General features: G+C 43.7%; 1 protein-coding gene across 1 annotated transcript in view; it reads right to left on the reverse strand.

Annotated features, from left to right (window-relative positions):
* The window catches only part of LOC121537758 (ceramide synthase-like), a 43,909-nt gene extending 24,381 nt beyond the window's left edge, over positions 1-19,528 (reverse strand). Inside the window, exons 1-2 of the mRNA XM_045206836.1 lie at positions 18,879-19,528; positions 1,711-1,797 (exon numbers count right to left, since the gene is read on the reverse strand). Coding sequence (XP_045062771.1) covers positions 1,711-1,797; positions 18,879-19,000 — 209 coding nt within the window. The 5' untranslated portion in view covers positions 19,001-19,528. The remainder of the gene's footprint in view (positions 1-1,710; positions 1,798-18,878) is intronic.
* Between the last annotated feature and the right edge of the window lie 268 nt (positions 19,529-19,796).

Raw genomic sequence — 19,796 nt, forward strand, 5'->3', positions numbered from 1 at the left:
TTTGAACGCTGAGCTGTAGTCAATGAACAGCATTCTCACATAAATGTGGAGAGCAATAGAAATGGCGAAATCTGTGGATCTGTTGGGGCGGCATGAGAATTGGAGTGGGTCCAGGCTGTCTGGGATGATAGTGTTGATGTGAGCCATGACCAGCCTTTCAAAGCATTTCATGGCTACAGATGTGAGTGCTATGGGGCGACAGTCATTTAGACAGGTTACCTTGGCGTTCTTGGGCACATGGACTATGGGGGTCTGCTTGAAACATGTAGGTATTACAGACTGGGTCAGGGAGAATTTGAAAATGTCAGTGAAGACACTTGCCAGCTGGCAGGGAGAATTTGAAAATGTCAGTGAAGACACTTGCCAGCTGGTCAGCGCATGCTCTTGAGTACACGTCCTGGTAATCCACCTGGCCCTGCGGACTTGTGAATGTTAACCTGTTTAAAGGTCTTACTCACATCGGCTAAGGAGAGCGTGATCGCAGTCGATCAGAACAGCTGGTGCTCTCACGCATGGTTCAGTGTTGCTTGCCTCGAAGCGAGCATAGAATGCATTTAGCTCGTCTGGTAGGCTTGCATCACTGGGAAGCTCGCGGCTGGGTTTCCCTTTGTAATCCATGATAGTTTGCAAGCCCTGCCACATTCAAAGAGCGTCAGAGCCAGTGTAGTAGGATTCCATCTTACTCCTGTATTGACGCTTTGCCTGTTTGATGGCGTCGGAGGTCATAGGGAGATTTCTTATAAGCGTCTGGAATAGAGTCCCACTCCTTGAAAGCGGAAGCTCTAGCCTTTAGCTCAGTGCGGATGCTTCCTGTAATCCATGGCTTATGGTTTTTGGTATATGTACGTATGGTCACTGTGGGGACGACGCCGTCAATGCACTTATTAATGAAGCCGGTGACTGATGTGGTAAATTCCTCAATGCCATCAGATGAGTCCCGGAACATATTCCAGTCTGTGTTAGCGAAATAGTCCTATAGTTTAGCATCAGCCTCATCGGACCACTTCCGTGCTGTTTGCGTCACTGGTACTTTCTGTTTGGGTTTTTGCTTGTAATCAGGATAGAGTTATGGTCATATTTGACAAATGGAGAGCTTACAATCACCGGCCATTAGGTGTGCCGCCTCTGGACGAACATTTTCTTGTTTGCTTACGGCCCTATAAAGCTTGTTGAGAGCGGTCTTAGTGCCAGCATTGGTTTGTGGTGGTAAATAGAGAGCTACGAAAAATATAAATGAAAACTCTTGGTAAATAGTATGTTCTACAGATATCATGAGATATTCTAACTCAGGTGAGCAGAACCTAGAGACTTCTTTAATATTAGAGATCGCGCACCAGTTGTTGTTAACAGACACATACCACCCAAGGTAGAGCCTGTGTGTGTTCACTCAACAACTGATAGGGGGCGCCAATTAAGCCCACTATACTCTCAGCGGAAAACCGAGGTGATTTGTTCAGACCACAACTAACCGCTGTCATTAGGTATGAGGAAACGGCTAGGTGGTAAGAGAGGGTGGTCAGGGTTGTGTTCATTAGGCACTTGTCCAATAAGAAGCTCTTGCTTTTGTGGTCCTGAAACAGCTTGCATGAAGCATTGCCATGTAGCGTTAAAAAAAATATGCAGACAGGAAGAAGACATGAGTTCTTCAGCTGCACTGATTGGGCCACCCGGGTCAAGGAACTCGTCCCCGTCTGTTAGTGGCTGACCTACCTGTCGGTCATGATGTTACCGCTGCACTCCGACACCACGATGACTCCTGCCGTGGTGGCCATGATGGCGTGGATGGAGGACACCAGCCTGAGAAAGAGAAGGATAAGAAATGTTTCAAACAAGAAAGTTGAAGTTTCAGGAGAAACTTTCGGTTCACTCCCGTAATTAACAGCTTGTTGCATTAATAATACCAGTTTAAGTAGAATTATGTTAAACAGAAACAGTATTTCCAGGCAATACAGTCAAATGAAAAGCTGTCAACTTTGCCAATGTATGTTAGATTCCGATGAGAGACAAATCATAGGGAGAACAGCATCTTCATACTCTCCGTTTTCTAAAGTAAGGATGTCACTACACAAGTTGCAAATGCAGTATCGTTTTTCTTCAGGGAAATTAAGGATGTAAGCATTTTACCCAGGGTAGCCTACTCCGCATCCTGCCTCACAAGCAATTGTGGCAGGCTAATAGATAGCCCATTTCATCAGTTTGCCGTTCCATTTGGTCTTGGTCTGAAAACTTCTATTAACTATATTACTGAGAGGTGTGATTCACAAATAACAGAATGGAATACTTCGTTTCACCGTAGTTTCACTTCTCCCTTTCATTCGGGGCCTGCCTTCATTGAAAACATTTACACCCCATATCTGTATTGTGCGATGTTGTGCAAACTGTCAGAGATTGGATCACCTTCACAGAAGTTGCAATAACACAGAATTCAGCGTTTTTCACGCAGGAAAGGAAAGAAAAAACAGAAACAATATCTTACTGCATTTTGTCAACTCAGATCTAAAATTCTTCTTATTGTATTTTCTGCTTGGTTTCACTCACAGTTCACTCCAAATCATGAATGTAATTGCACTTCTCCACTAGAATCAGCAAAAATTTAATAATAATTTCAATATAAAACGCAGGTGAAAAGGTTTAAAAACACAGATTTATTTTATGGTCGGCATTTTGAAAATGCATATTTCTGAAAGCTAATGCGACCTCTGCTTTAACCAGGGTTGGGGTTAATAATAATAATAATAATAATAATGAGTCAGTCAATTCAGTCAGGGACAGGGGGACACCTAGTCAATGAATGCATTCAACTGAAATGTGTCTTCCACTGGAATTCAGGAAAGTAAACAAAAATTTGAATTAAATAATTGTAAAAAAAAGAGGCATTTACTTTTCAATGACTTCTCAATAAACTGAAAAGGAGAAGTTATTTATTTCAAACGTTTTTCCAAAATTTTGAAATTATACATTTAAATGAATTACTGAATTGTGTGACCTTAATTCGAATAGACCCCAACCCTGCCTTTTCGACCAAAGCTAAACCAGCAGATCGTTTCTTAGAGGACAACGACTGGACCGGCTACTTTCTAGACTGTCCAAGTGCCCCTCTATTGGAGCAGCTCAATACTAAATCCTTAAAGTGAAGGAAATAAAATGCTAGTACAACATAGCGACATTCAGTTTAGACTCCAGACTAAGTCACATGGAAACATAACGGACATGTTTGATTGACAGGCACTGCAGAGACTTTATATGGATCGCCCATCACAAATCTAACCGCCATTCATTCTGCACAGATTCAGGGACCAAAACACCAAATAATTATATTTCATATGGGCTGCGACCAAAATGTCACCACTATGGGCCCTGGTCAAAAGTAGTACACTAAAGGGAATAGGGTGCTATTTCAGACACAGCCAAGGAGTTCAATATGGACGAAGGGCTTGTTCAACCAGGCACTCAATTTCCCGGCTTAGTTTGACAGATGTTGGCAGCTCTGAAATCACAGAAATCTCATTAATTCACCCTTACCACAGCCACTCGCTATTCACGCCTTTTATGAATCGCTCAATTTCCAAATGATTAAAGGTGATTGTATTTAGCAGTACAGTAGTCTCTCACTCCAGGCTAGGTCAGAGGGAGGGAGAAGGCACACACAGAGCCATTTCCTGTTGAGACCTGCTGCTCCGGAGGCCCGCCCCCTTCTCCACAGGCCTTCGTTACATATTGCAGCTTTATAGGCCTATCATTTCTTTCCCAAGGACAATAAAGTATCTAATCTATCCATCTATCTATTTATTAGTGTTGTCACGATACCAGAATTTTGACTTCAATACCATCACAATACTCGATACCAGAACGATAACAGACAGAAACTCAGCTACTGCTCTGTTCAATCGTTGGGCATCTTTTGAGTTCAATTTCATTACATTATAATTATTTTACGTAAACTTTTTTCAAAAGACAGCCATGTATGCATTAACGAATCAATTATACAATCAATTTGACTTTGTTTTTACCATTCTAACTACACAACAATGGTAATATATACTATTGATAAACTGGGTAAATCAAAATGTAGTTTAGGCCTACCCACAATACACAGGTGAATACATATTCAATGGGAGTGTGTGCACGCATGGAGTTATTGAGCTTGTTTTGGCTAATTTCATGGGGCTACAGAAGACAAACAAACAATCTGTTTCCCTTCTATTTGGGACTTATTTTACTGTACAGATCAAAAACATTTGCAAAGATTAGATTAGACTAGATTATTTTATAAAATTGTGCGCTGTCTCCAACCGTTAATGATGTAATTCGGGAGGCGGCCCGTCTGATCAGTCAGTTCGCTGAGGCAATAGATCGTCTTTGGGAGAGTCATGAGAGAGAATAAGTTCATGAATAAAGTTTTTGGTGGCAATCAGCTTTACAATCAGCATATTTTGTGTTATGGTTAGCATATTATTATAAACAAAGTACTAGGCTAGTGAATTGATGTTAGCTTTAGCTGTCAGCTAGCAAGGAAAGTAAGCTTACAAAGCTGGAAGCTACCGGTATCTTCTTGCATTGTAAAAAGTGTTCTCGCTTGTATGGACATTGTTTTGCGAACAGTAATTAACAGTTTCACCATTTCTACATGCTGCGTTATTCAAGTGTGTTAACTTCTGTGCAGCATGAAGGCGCCCGCATGCGTCCCATCCAAAAAAGTTCAATATACACTGCTCAAAAAAATAAAGGGAACACTTAAACAACACATCCTAGATCTGAATGAATGAAATAATCTTATTAAATACTTTTTTTGTTACCTAGTTGAATGTGCTGACAACAAAATCACACAAAAATGATCAATGGAAATCAAATTGATCAACCCATGGAGGTCTGAATTTGGAGTCACCCTCAAAATTAAAGTGGAAAACCACACTACAGGCTGATCCAACTTTGATGTAATGTCCATAAAACAAGTCAAAATGAGGCTCAGTAGTGTGTGTGGCCTCCACGTGCCTGTATGACCTCCCTACAACGCCTGGGCATGCTCCTGATGAGGTGGCGGATGGTCTCCTGAGGGATCTCCTCCCAGACCTGGACTAAAGCATCCGCCAACTCCTGGACAGTCTGTGGTGCAACGTGGCGTTAGTGGATGGAGCGAGACATGATGTCCCAGATGTGCTCAATTGGATTCAGGTCTGGAGAACGGGCGGGCCAGTCTATAGCATCAATGCCTTCCTCTTGCAGGAACTGCTGACACACTCCAGCCACATGAGGTCTAGCATTGTCTTGCATTAGGAGGAACCCAGGGCCAACCGCACCAGCATATGGTCTCACAATGGGTCTGAGGATCTCATCTCGGTACCTAATGGCAGTCAGGCTACCTCTGGCGAGCACATGGAGGGCTGTGCGGCCCCCCAAAGAAATGCCACCCCACACCATGACTGACCCACCGCCAAACCGGTCATGCTGGAGGATGTTGCAGGCAGCAGAACGTTCTCCACGGCATCTCCAGACTCTGTCACGTCTGTCACATGTGCTCAGTGTGAACCTGCTTTCATCTGTGAAGAGCACAGGGCGCCAGTGGCGAATTTGCCAATCTTGGTGTTCTCTGGCAAATGCCAAACGTCCTGCACGGTGTTGGGCTGTAAGCACAACCCCCACCTGTGGACGTCGGGCCCTCATACCACCCTCATGGAGTCTGTTTCTGACCGTTTGAGCAGACGCATGCACATTTGTGGCCTGCTGGAGGTCATTTTGCAGGGCTCTGGCAGTGCTCCTCCTGCTCCTCCTTGCACAAAGGCGGAGGTAGCGGTCCTGCTGCTGGGTTGTTGCCCTCCTACGGCCTCCTCCACGTCTCCTGATGTACTGGCCGGTCTCCTGGTAGTGCCTCCATGCTCTGGACACTACGCTGACAGACACAGCAAACCTTCTTGCCACAGCTCGCATTGATGTGCCATCCTGGATGAGCTGCTCTACCTGAGCCACTTGTGTGGGTTGTAGACTCCGTTTCATGCTACCACTAGAGTGAAAGCACCGCCAGCATTCAAAAGTGACCAAAACATCAGCCAGGAAGCATAGGAACTGAGAAGTGATCTGTGGTCACCACCTGCAAAACCACTTCTTTTTTGGGGGTGTCTTGCTAATTGCCTATAATTTCCACCTGTTGTCTATTCCATTTGCACAACAGCATGTGAAATGTATTGTCAATCAGTGTTGCTTCCTAAGTGGACAGTTTGATTTCACAGAAGTGTGATTGATTTGGAGTTACATTGTGTTGTTTAAGTGTTCCCTTTATTTTTTTGAGCAGTGTATTATGACGACATTTTGTGACGTTTTTGATCGTTTTGGTTTTAAGCAAGGGCTTTTTAGGCTGTTGGTGCACACAAAATGTTTAACTGAGACAAGCCGAAGTTTGGTAGCCCGACGTCTACGCCCCTCGTCGGTGATTGATCAACAGTAGGGATTCTTCAATGATGTGTTTGTTGTCATTCAACGAGAGACTATTCGTTTTAATGCAATTTTTTTCAATTGAGAAATACTGCACAAAACATCTTTGTTAACGACTAAGACCTCCTCGGCAAAAAGGTAAAAATTAATTACAGATTTCTTGAGTTATAGATTAAATCGTACTATTTTGAGTAAGTGTTCATTACTGGCTACGGCGTCTCAAGAGGGATAAACAGTACCATTGCCACTTTTTTCAAATTTTTCAAGGGAAGGTCTTTTAAAGCTGCAAAATGTATCTTTTTTGGCGACCCGAAAAAATTTACATAGAAATGTGAGTCATAGATCTGTCACTCATTGAGAGCAAGTTTAAGAAGCGGTAGATCTGTTCTGTGTGTGCTCTTTCTATGCTTACTGTTCTTAAATTTTGTTTTTGCGTCATTTACTTTCGGTTTTGTACACCAGCTTAAAACTGAAAATACAATATTTTTGGTTGCTCAAGAGTATACTTGCTTCTAATGTCACAAACTGAAATTTCAGAAACTATTAGAACTTTTGCAACCAGGAAATGGCGGAGCGATTTCTGCATTGTGCATGTCGCCTAGCCGAGTTCTGCTAGGAGCAAACCTAACCTAGTATCTAATCTTGGAATATTCTGTGGCCAATGGTGACTTTTAAACAGCTGGAGTTTAATGGCTGTGATGGGAGAGAACTGAGATCAACTCTATATTTCGTTCAGTATATACAGTGCCTTCGGAAAGTATTCAGACCCCTTGAATTTTTCCACATTTTGTTACGTTACAGCCATATTCTAAAATTGATTAAATATTTTTCCCCCTCATCAATCTACACAAAATACCCCATAATGACAAAGCAAAAACTGGTTTAGAAATTTTAGCAAATGTATACAAAAAAACGGAAATATCACGTTTACATAAGTATTCAGACACTTTACTCAGTACTTTGTTGAAGCACCTTTGGCAGCGATTACAGCCTCGGGTATTCTTCTCTGCGGATCATCTCAAGCTCTGTCAGGTTGGATGGGGAGCGTCGCTGCACAACTATTTTCAGGTCTCTTCAGACATGTTCGATCGGGTTCAAGTCCAGGCTCTGGCTGGGCCACTCAAGGACATTCAGAGACTTGTCCCGAAGCCACTCCTGCGTTGTCTTGGCTGTGTGCTTAGGGTCATTGTCCTATTTGAAGGTGAACCTTCGCCCCAGTCTGAGGTCCTGAGCAGGTTTTCATCAAGGACCTCTCTGACAAGTCTCCCAGTCCCTGCCGCTGAAAAACATCCCCACAGCATGATGCTGCCACCACCATGCTTCACCGTAGGAATGGTGCCAGGTTTCCTCCAGATGTGACGCTTGGCACTCAAGCCAAAGAGCTAAATCTTGGTTTCATCAGACCAGGGAATCTTGTTTCTCATGGTCTGAGAGTCTTTAGGTGCCTTTTACTGAGGAGTGGCTTCCGTCTGGCCACTAGACCATAAAGGCCTAGTTGGTGGAGTGCTGCAGAGATGGTTGTCCTTCTGGAAGGTTCTCCCATCTCCACAGAGGAACTCCAGCACTCTGTCAGAGTGACCATCGGGTTCTTGGTCACCTCCCTGACCAAGGCCCTTCTACGCCGATTGCTCAGTTTGGCCGGGCGGCCAGCTCTAGGAAGAGTCTTGGTGGATCCAAACTTCTTCAATTTAAGAATGATGGAGGCAACTGTGTTCTTGGGGACCTTCAATGATGCAAAAATGTTGTAGTACCCTTCCCCAAATCTGTGCCTCGACACAATCCTGTCTCGGAGCTCCACGGACAATTCCTTCGACCTCATGGCTTGGTTTCTTCTCTGACATGCACTGTCAACTGTGGGACCTTACATTAGACAGGTGTGTCCCTTTCCAAATCATGTCCAATCAATTTAATTTATCCCAGGTGGACTCCTATCAAGTTGTAGAAACAGCTCAAGGATGATCAATGGGAACAGGAAGCACCCGAGCTCAATTTCGAGTCTCATAGCAAAGGGTCTGAATACTTAGGTAAATAATGTATCCTTTTTTGTTTTTAATGTTTGCAAAAATGTCCAAAAACCTGTTTTCGCTTTGTCATTATAGGGTATTGTGTGTAGATTGCTGAGGAAATTGTTTTATTTAATCCATGTTAGAATTAGTCTGTAACGTAACAAAATGTGGAAAAAGTCAAGGGGTCTGAATAATTTCAATTCTCTGGCAACAGCTCTGGTGGACATTCCTGCAGTCAGCATGCCAATTGCACGCTTCCTCAAAACTTGAGACGTCTGTGGTATTGTGTTGTGTGTCAAAACGGCACATTTTAGAGTGGCCTTTTACTGTCCCTCCCTGTTAGTGACCATTTCGCCTTTGCCAAGATAATCCATCCACCTGACAGGTAAACAAATTTGTGCACAGAATTTCAGCGAGATAAGCTTTTTGTGCGCATGTAACATTTCAGGGGAAAAAAATTCAGCTCATGAAACATGGGATCAACACTTTACAACTTGCGTTTATATTTTTGTTCAGATATATATATATATATATATATATATATATATATACAGGTAAAAGTCAGTAAATTAGAATATTTTGAAAAACTTGATTAATTTCAGTAATTGCATTCAAAAGGTGTAACTTGTACATTATATTTATTCATTGCACACAGACTGATGCATTCAAATGTTTATTTCATTTAATTTTGATGATTTGAAGTGGCAACAAATGAAAATCCAAAATTCCGTGTGTCACAAAATTAGAATATTGTGTAAGGGTTACATTTTGAAGACACCTGGTGCCACAAACTAATCAGCTGATTAACTCAAAACACCTGCAAAGGGCTTTAAATGGTCTCTCAGTCCAGTTCTGAAGCCTACACAAACATGGGGAAGACTTCAGATTTGACAGCTGTCCAAAAGGCGACCATCGACACATTGCACAAGGAGGGAAAGACACAAAAGGTTATTGCAGAAGAGGCTGGCTGTTCTCAGAGCTCTGTGTCCAAACACATTAATAGAGAGGCAAAGGGAAGGAAAAACTGTGGTCAGAAAAAGTGTACAAGCGATAGGGATCACCGCGCCCTAGTCAAGATTGTGAAAAAAAACCCATTCAAAAATGTGGGGGAGATTCACAAGGAGTGGACAGCTGCTGGAGTCAGGGCTTCAAGATCCACCACCAAGAGACGCTTGAAAGACATGGGTTTCAACTGCCGCATACCTCGTGTCAAGCCACTGTTGACCAAGAAACAGCGCGAAAAGCGTCTCACCTGGGCTAAGGAAAAAAAGAGCTGGACTGCTGCTGAGTGGTCTAAAGTCATGTTTTCTGACGAAAGCAAATTTTGCATTTCCTTTGGAAATCGAGGTCCCAGAGTCTGGAGGAAGACAGGAGAGGCACAGGATCCACGTTGCCTGAAGTCTAGTGTAAAGTTTCCACCATCAGTGATGGTTTGGGGTGCCATGTCATCTGCTGGTGTCGGTCCACTCTGTTTCCTGAGATCCAGGGTCAACGCAGCCGTCTACCAGCAACTTTTAGAGCACTTCATGCTTCCTGCTGCTGACCTGCTCTATGGAGATGGAGATTTCAGGTTCCAACAGGACTTGGCGCCTGCACACAGCGCAAAATCTACCCGTGCCTGGTTTACGGACCATGGTATTTCTGTTCTAAATTGGCCAGCCAACTCCCCTGACCTTAGCCCCATAGAAAATCTGTGGGGTATTGTGAAAAAGGAAGATGCAGAATGCCAGACCCAACAACGCAGAAGAGTTGAAGGCCACTATCAGAGCAACCTGGGCTCTCATAACACCTGAGCAGTGCCAGAAACTCATCGACTCCATGCCACGCCGCATTAATGCAGTAATTGAGGCAAAAGGAGCTCCAACCAAGTATTGAGTATTGTACATGCTCATATTTTTCATTTTCATACTTTTCAGTTGGCCAACATTTCTAAAAAATCCCTTTTTTGTATTAGCCTTAAGTAATATTCTAATTTTGTGACACACGGAATTTTGGATTTTCATTTGTTGCCACTTCAAATCATCAAAATTAAATGAAATAAACATTTGAATGCATCAGTCTGTGTGCAATGAATAAATATAATGTACAAGTTACACCTTTTGAATGCAATTACTGAAATTAATCAAGTTTTTCAAAATATTCTAATTTACTGACTTTTACCTGATTATATATATATATATATATATATATATATATATATATATATATATATATATACACACACACACTGCTCAGAAAAATAAAGGGAACACTAAAATAACACATCCTAGATCTGAATGAATGAAATAATCTTATTAAATACTTTTTTCTTTACATAGTTGAATGTGCTGACAACAAAATCACACAAAAATTATCAATGGAAATCAAATTTATCAACCCATGGAGGTCTGGATTTGGAGTCACCCTCAAAATGAAAGTGGAAAACCACACTACAGGCTGATCCAACTTTGATGTAATGTCCTTAAAACAAGTAAAAATGAGGCTCAGTAGTGTGTGTGGCCTCCATGTGCCTGTATGACCTCCCTACAACGCCTGGGCATGCTCCTGATGAGGTGGCGGATGGTCTCCTGAGGGATCTCCTCCGAGACCTGGAATAAAGCATCCGCCAACTCCTGGACAGTCTGTGGTGCAACGTGGCGTTGGTGGATGGAGCGAGACATGATGTCCCAGATGTGCTCAATTGGATTCAGGTCTGGGGAACGGGCGGGCCAGTCCATAGCATCAATGCCTTCCTCTTGCAGGAACTGCTGACACTCCAGCCACATGAGGTCTATCATTGTCTTGCATTAGGAGGAACCCAGGGCCAACCGCACCAGCATATGGTCTCACAAGGGGTCTGAGGATCTCATCTCGGTACCTAATGGCAGTCAGGCTACCTCTGGCGAGCACATGGAGGGCTGTGCGGCCCCCCCAAAGAAATGCCACCCCACACCATGACTGACCCACCGCCAAACCGGTCATGCTGGAGGATGTTGCAGGCAGCAGAACGTTCTCCACGGCGTCTCCAGACTCTGTCACGTGCTCAGTGTGAACATGCTTTCATCTGTGAAGAGCACAGGGCACCAGTGGTGAATTTGCCAATCTTGGTGTTCTCTGGCAAATGCCAAATGTCCTGCACGGTGTTGGGCTGTAAGCACAACCCCCACCTGTGGACGTCGGGCCCTCATACCACCCTCATGGAGTCTGTTTCTGACCGTTTAAGCAGACACATGCACATTTGTGGCCTGCTGGAGGTCATTTTGCAGGGCTCTGGCAGTGCTCCTCCTGCTCCTCCTTGCACAAAGGCGGAGGTAGCAGTCCTGCTGCTGGGTTGTTGCCCTCCTACGGCCTCCTCCACGTCTCCTGATGTACTGGCCTGTCTCCTGGTAGCGCCTCCATGCTCTGGACACTATGCTGACAGACACAGCAAACCTTCTTGCCACAGTTCGCATTGATGTGCCATCCTGGATGAGCTGCACTACCTGAGCCACTTGTGTGGGTTGTAGACTCCGTCTCATGCTACCACTAGAGTGAAAGCACCGCCAGCATTCAAAAGTGACCAAAACATCAGCCAGGAAGCATAGGAACTGAGAAGTGGTCTGTGGTCACCACTTGCAAAACCAGTCCTTTATTGGGGGTGTCTTGCTAATTGCCTATAATTTCCACCTGTTGTCCATTCCATTTGCACAACAGCATGTGAAATGTATTGTCAATCAGTGTTGCTTCCTAAGTGGACAGTTTGATTTCACAGAAGTGTAATTGACTTGGAGTTACATTGTGTTGTTTAAGTGTTCCCTTAATTTTTTTGAGCAGTGTATATATATATATTACACACCGACACGCACAATATATACACACAAAAATATGTGGACACCCCATCAAATTAGTGGATTTGGCTATTTCAGCCACACCCATTGCTGTCAGGTGTATACAATCCAGCACACAGCCATGCAATCTCCATAGACAAACATTGGCAGTAGAATGGCCTTACAGTAGAGCTAAGTGACTTTCAACGTGGCACTGTCATAGGATGCCACCTTTCTAACCAGTCAGTTCATCAAATGTTTGCCCTGCTAGAGTAGCCCTGATCAACTGTAAGTGCTGTTATTGTGAAGTGGAAACAGCTAGGAGCAACAATGGTTCAGCCGCGAAGTGGTAGGCCACACAAGCTCACAGAACGGGACAGCCGAGTGCTGAAAGCGGGTAAAATCATCCGTCCTCGGTTGCATCACTCACTACTGAGTTCCAAACTGCCTCTGGAAGCAACGTCAGCATAAGAACTGTTTGTCTAGAGCTTAATGAAATGGGTTTCCATGGCCGAGCAGCCACAAACAAGCCTAAGATCACCATGCGCAATGCCAGGCGTCGGCTGGAGTGGTGTAAAGCTCGCCGCAATTGGACTCTGGAGCAGTGGAAATGCGTTCTCTGGAGTTATGAACCACGCTTTAACATCTGGCAGTCCGACTGACAAATCTGAGTTTGGTAGATGCCAGGAGAACGCTACCTGCCCCAATACATAGTGCCAACTGTAAAGTTTGGTGGATGAGGAATAATGGTCTGGGGCTGTTTTCCATGGCTCGGGCTAGGCCCGAGAGTTCCAGTGAAGGGAAATCTTAAAGCTACAGCATACAATGACATACTAGACTATTCAGTGCTTCCAACTTTGTGGCAACAGTTTGGGGAAGGCCCTTTCCTATTTCAGCATGACAATGCCTCCGTGCACAAAACGAGGTCCATACAGAAATGGTGTGTCGAGATCGGTGTGGAAGAACTTGACTGGCCTGCACAGAGCCCTGACCTCAACCCCATCGCACACCTTTGGGATGAATTGGAACGCCAACTGCGAGCCTAATCGCCCAACATCAGTGCCCGACCTCAATAATGGTTGTGGCTTAAGGAAGCAAATATACACACACATATACATTCATACAACGGGTGGGTCTAATCCTGAATGCTGAACGCTTTCCAGCCGGTGTCTATTCCACAAGTTACCACCGGCTAAATCTATGACGTTAAAATGCCTATTTACTCTGTTCCATCTGACTGCGCAATCCACTGTCTCATCATCCCAGGCAAGTTGTAAACTTGATCTCCACTATAAACAGCATCTAGACATTATCTCACATTTCTAATTGCAAAAGGGTTTTCTAAATGATCAATTAGCCTTTTAAAATGATCAACTTGGATTAACAAACACAACGTGCCATTGGAACACAGGACTGATGGTTGCTGATAATGGGCCTCTGTACACATATGTATTCCATAAAAAATCTGCCGTTTCCAGCTACAATAGCCATTTACAATATTAACAATGTCTACACTGTATTTATTATCAATTTGATGTTATTTTAAAAATGGACAAAAAAAATTGCTTTTCTTTCGAAAACAAGGACATTTCTAAGTAACCCCAAACTTTTGAACGGTAGTGTATGTTTTTTCAAGATGAGAAGAGAATCGTCCAGCCCATTGGGTATCTCACTACACCACCATATGCCATGTCTTGAAATGTGCAGACAGACGGATTAAAAGTAAATGTACATTGTAATATTTCTGAGACAACTTTCTAGCTTTGCCCACAACTTCTGCACTTTATAGCAATCCCAGAAAGCATGGATTATTGAGTCATTATTAGTTTTACACTTAAGATATTAACTTTGTCTCTTGTATAATACATTCAGTACATTAGTTTATACTGGATTAAGCGTACATTTTTGTTAACTGTAATTTCGATGGTTATGCTCCAACTTTCCCTCCATCTTGTGTCAACATCAGTTCTTTATAAACATTGGTTCCAATAGTTTATATTTTTTTTCTAAGAGAACTGCCATTCACATAAGCCTAATAGCATAAATGGGTCAGCTGAGGCAACCAAGCTAAACACCTTCTGGTGCAACGCTGTGACCATGGCTCTCTCAATCACTGTGGAGGGAACAATCCCCAAAACCCCGATCAACACAGTGCTTTTTAAACAAATGTGGAAATGGCCCAAGAGAGTATGATTTTCAATTGGTTGGAGGAGCATAGGGTTTGGAATAACAGAGCTGTGGGTTTGAGAATTAGTTGTTGTATTTGCCCAATTTCAAATATAATTGTATTTGTTACATGCTTCGTAAACACAGTGAAATACTTACTTACAGGCCCTTCCCAACAATGCAGAGAGAAAGAAAATAGAGAAATTGAAAGTAAAACACGTAAAAAGTAATAATAGATACAGTTGAAGTCAGAAGTTTACATATACCTTAGCCAAATTCATTTAAACTCAGTTTCACAATTCCTGACATTTAATCCTAGTAAAAATTCCCTGTCTTAGGTTAGTTAGGATCACCACTTTATTTTAAGAATGTGAAATGTCCGAATAATAGTAGAGAGAATTATTTATTTCAGCTTTTATTTATTTCATCACATTCCCAGTGGGTCAGAAGTTTACATACACTCAATTAGTATTTGGTAGCATTGCCTTTAAATTGTATAACTTGGGTCAATCGTTTCGGGTAGCCTTCCACAAGCTTCCCACAATAAGTTGGGTGAATTTTGGCCCATTCCTCCTGACAGAGCTGGTGTAACCGAGTCAGGTTTGTAGGCCTCCTTGCTCGCACACGCTTTTTCAGTTCTGCCCACAAATGTGCTATAGGATTTGAGGTCAGGGCTTTGTGATGACCACTCCAATACCTTGACTTTGTTGTCCTTAAGCCATTTTGCCACAACTTTGGAAGTATGCTTGAGGTCATTGTCCATTTGGAAGACCCATTTGCGACCAAGCTTTAACTTCCTGACTGATGTCTTGAGATGTTGCTTCAATATACCCACATAATTTTCCTTCCTCAAGATGCCATTATTTTGTGAAGTGCACAAGTCCCTCCTGCAGCAAAGCACCCCCACAGCATGATGCTGCCACCCCCGTGCTTCACGGTTGGGATGGTGTTCGTCGGCTTGCAAGCACCCCCTTTTTCCTCCAAACATAACGATGGTCATTATGGCCAACCAGTTCTATTTTTGTTTAATCAGACCAGAGGACACTTCTCCGAAAGACTCGTTCTGTGCCAGGGACCTCACGATATGATATTATCACGATATTTAGGTGTCGATTCGATACGTATTGCGATTCTCACGATTCTAAACTCAACAAAAAAAGAAACGTCCTCTCACTGTCAACTGCGTTTATTTTCAGCAAACTTAACATGTGTAAGTATTTGTTTGAACATAACAAGATTCAACAACTGAGACATAAACTGAACAAGTTCCACAGACATGTGACTAACAGAAATGGAACAATGTGTCCCTGAACAAAGGGGGGGTCAAAATCAAAAGTAACAGTCAGTATCTGGTGTGGCCACCAGCTGCATTAAGTACTGCAGTGCATCTCCTCCTCATGGACTGCACCAGATTTGCCTGTTCTTGCTGTGAGATGTTACCCCACTCTTCCACCAAGGCACCTGCATGTTCCCGGACATTTCTGGGGGGAATGGCCCTAGCCCTGACCCTCCGATCCAACAGGTTCCAGATGTGCTCAATGGGATTGAGATCCGGGCTCTTCGCTGGCCATGGCAGAACATTGACATTCCTGTCTTGCAGGAAATCACGCACAGAACGAGCAGTATGGCTGGTGGCATTGTCATGCTGGAGGGTCATGTCAGGATGAGCCTGCAGGAAGGCTACCACATGAGGGAGGAGGATGTCTTCCCTGTAACGCACAGCGTGGAGATTGCCTGCAATGACAAGCTCAGTCCGATGATGCAGTGACACACCGACCCAGACCATGACGGACCCTCCACCTCCAAATCGATCCCGCTCTAGAGTACAGGCCTCTGTGTAACGCTCATTCCTTCGACGATAAACGCGAATCCGACCATCACCCCTGGTGAGACAAAACCGCGACTCGTCAGTGAAGAGCACTTTTTGCCAGTCCTGTCTGGTCCAGCGACGGTGGGTTTGTGCCCATAGGCGACGTTGTTGCCCGTAGTGTCTGGTGAGGACCTGCCTTACAACAGGCCTAGAAGCCCCAGTCCAGCCTCTCTCAGCCTATTGCGGACAGTCTGAGCACTGATGGAGGGATTGTGCGTTCCTGGTGTAACTCGGGCAGTTGTTGTTGCCATCCTGTACCTGTCTCGCAGGTGTGATGTTCGTATGTACCGATCCTGTGCAGGTGTTGTTACATGTGGTCTGCCACTGCGAGGACGATCATCTGTCCGTCCTGTCTCCCTGTAGCACTGTCTTAAGCGTCTCATAGTACGGACATTGCAATTTATTGGCCCTGTGTAGCTCAGTTGGTAGAGCATGGCGCTTGCAACGCCAGGGTTGTGGGTTCGATTCCCACGGGGGGCCAGTATGATTTTTTTTTTTTTACAAAAATGTATGCACTCACTAACTGTAAGTCGCTCTGGATAAGAGCGTCTGCTAAATGACTAAATGTAAATAAGCTGCCTCCAACGTCGTTTTAGAGAATTTGGCAGTATGTCCAACCGGCCTCAAAACCACAGACCACAAGTAACCACGCCAGCCCAGGACCTCCACATCAGGCTTCTTCACCTGCGGGATCATCTGAGGAGTATTTCTGTAATAAAGCCCTTTTGTGGGGAAAAACTCATTCTGATTTGCTGAGCCTGGCTCCCCAGTGGGTGAGCCTGGCTGCCAAGTGGGTGGGCATATGCCCTCCCAGGCCTACCCATGGCGCACCCATTCCCAGTCATGTGAAATCCATAGATTAGGGCCTAATACATTTATTTCAATTGACTGATTTCCTTGTATGAACTGTAACTCAGTAAAATATTTTGTTGCATGTTGTGTTTATATTTTTGTTCAGTGTATATGTCTGCTGTAGAGAGACAAGAGAGAGTAACAAGGTTGGTTATGCTTCCACTTGCACTACATAAATGTATTTAAATGTTTATGTATTTCTATTGGTTAATTGAATTTACATATCAATAAGGTGTTATGCCATTGGTCTTGCTTGCAGATAGGGTGTAATAGATGTAGCATGTTTCCATGCTACATCTGTCCTCCACTGTTAATGTTCTTTGTCTATTTTCAGGTATTTGCACCTATTGTATGTTATACTATTTTTGTAATTGTTATCTTTGATTACAAAAGCCCAGTGTGATAATTATATGCAAGCAAATAAATACCAATCAACTGGGATCGCTGGCTGAGCATTCCTTTCTTTAAAAAACACAACGCAAGAGTTAAGAAGTATGATCACATGGAGGACAGCGATTTTAACGCGCTATGCGCTTCAGCACTCCCGTTCTGTGAGCTTGTGCAGCCTACCACTTCTTGCTGAGCCATTGTTGCTCTTAGACGTTTACACTTCACAATAACTGCACTTACAGTTGACCGGGCAGCTCTAGCAGGGCAGAAATTTGACGAATTGACTTGTTGGAAAGGTGGCATCCTATGACCGTGCCACGTTGAAAGTCACTGGGCTCTTCAGTAAGGCCATTCGACTGCCAATGATTGCATGGCTGTGTGCTCGATTTTATACACCTGTCAGCAACGGGTGTGGCTGAAATAGACGAATCCAATAATTTGAAGGGGTGTCCACATACTTTTGTATATATAGTGTATGTGGCACGAGATAGGGTCTTGTCTTATCTTGTTATAGAACCTGTAAAAAAAATGTCACTGCCTGAAATACCGCCAGAGGTAGAAAAGCTCGAGCAGAACACACTGCAGCTTATCCAAACGCGCACTGACCCACTGGCACTTTAACAGGCAGGTAAAATAAATACAACACATACAGTAGCAGGCCAAGAGATCGTAAAACAAACGTATAAAGTTATTAATTAACTATTAATTACGTTGCTGATGGGCATTCAACGTGATCGTTGTCTTTTTTTGTAACCTAGCCTATAGCCTACGTTATTGCAGCCAGATAATGCCCGATAGCTTCTCCCGCTATCGGGCTATGTGACATTAGCAAACTGGTGAGGCATTCAAGGCTGACTTGACCGGGATACGGAGCTAGCTAGTTAGCAATGTATCCTCCCGAGGCATCAACACATGCATCTAAGAAATGCATTTTCTGTTAGATGAACATTAGCGAATTAATAGGAGCGTGATTAAGGCCAAGCGATCCGCTCAGTATACTGTAGTTCAGCACTTTACATTGCATAACTCAGTAGCCACCACAGCGCTCGAGTTTGAAGGGGGATTATCAATTAGCTAGAGAGAGTGACAGGGTTCAAAGTGAGCATCTAACTGACCCCTGCGCGTGTGATCGTTTCATTAAGACCAAGATGCAGCAATATTCCCATGGTGTTACTATGTTGTAATTCACTGGGCTAGCCACCGTTATAATAGCGACTGTGGCTAATTCGGTTAAAACCCATGCCAAGTTCGAGACTCAGCTATTTATTTTATCAATTTGCATGGCCGTGCTAGCTAGCATAGCCTCTTAGGGCCAGTTACTGCTTGACCAGCTATGTCCAGGATTAAACATTTACCATGTGAATAAAATAAAATAAGAATTACCTCTCGCTGACCAGTACAACGTCGGCATCGGTCCACTGTTTGAAAATGGACGGGAGTACCCTCCGAAAGATGAAGAAGAGACCGGGAAAAATTACGACGCCGCAAGCCAGTATTTGCAACATCCTTGCGTTGCGCTTCTCCCGATATCGACCTATCTATTATTACTATTATTATTATTATTATTATCTGGGTCGAGGGCTGCAAGATGTATTTTACACACCGCGCTTTACACCGGCGACTGGGATTCGCCGTGTTTGCTAGACAGCATTAGTGCTCACGCCACAAGATCCAGTCACTTGGTGACCGCTGCGTTTTTTCCCTTGCCTCAGCAACACCACACTGTACACAAAACTAGCTAGCGGAGAAGGTAACCGGTGATTGATTGGTCTTCACTCCTGGCGCAAAGCCGGTAACGTTCGACAGCACGTTAACTACATGCCGCGGAATACAATTTAATAACGAGGTTTGAGAATATTCTACCAGAAAAAAAAAAACGGGCCAAAAATGAATACATATGTGAATTAAAACGAGGCAAGGTTCGACCTACGCTTCGGTTTCTCCGAGTTGGGGTACCTCGCTATGCTAACCACTCGACAAGCGCTCTTATCAAATATTTGTATAACTTAAACAAGATAGACCACAACCTGTCGTTTCAAATGGCCACAAATGAGTCATAGTGGGCCCGAACAAGCAAGGAGGTGGGCAGAGCCAAGCACGAGCTAGCGAGATCCTATTGGCGTATTTTAGCATAAATTTGCATATTTCCGTGTGCAATAACTCAATTCGCCTTTGCACTTCTAAACAAAACATTTAGAAACTTTAGCAAAGGGTAAAGTCTAGAAAACTTAGTCCACTCTGTTCGTAACATATTATAGTTTTGGGAACAGAAAACTGTATTGAGAACAAAGGTTTCATCAA

Source organism: Coregonus clupeaformis, chromosome 24 (assembly GCF_020615455.1).
Source record: "Coregonus clupeaformis isolate EN_2021a chromosome 24, ASM2061545v1, whole genome shotgun sequence".
NCBI classification, from domain to species: domain Eukaryota; kingdom Metazoa; phylum Chordata; class Actinopteri; order Salmoniformes; family Salmonidae; genus Coregonus; species Coregonus clupeaformis.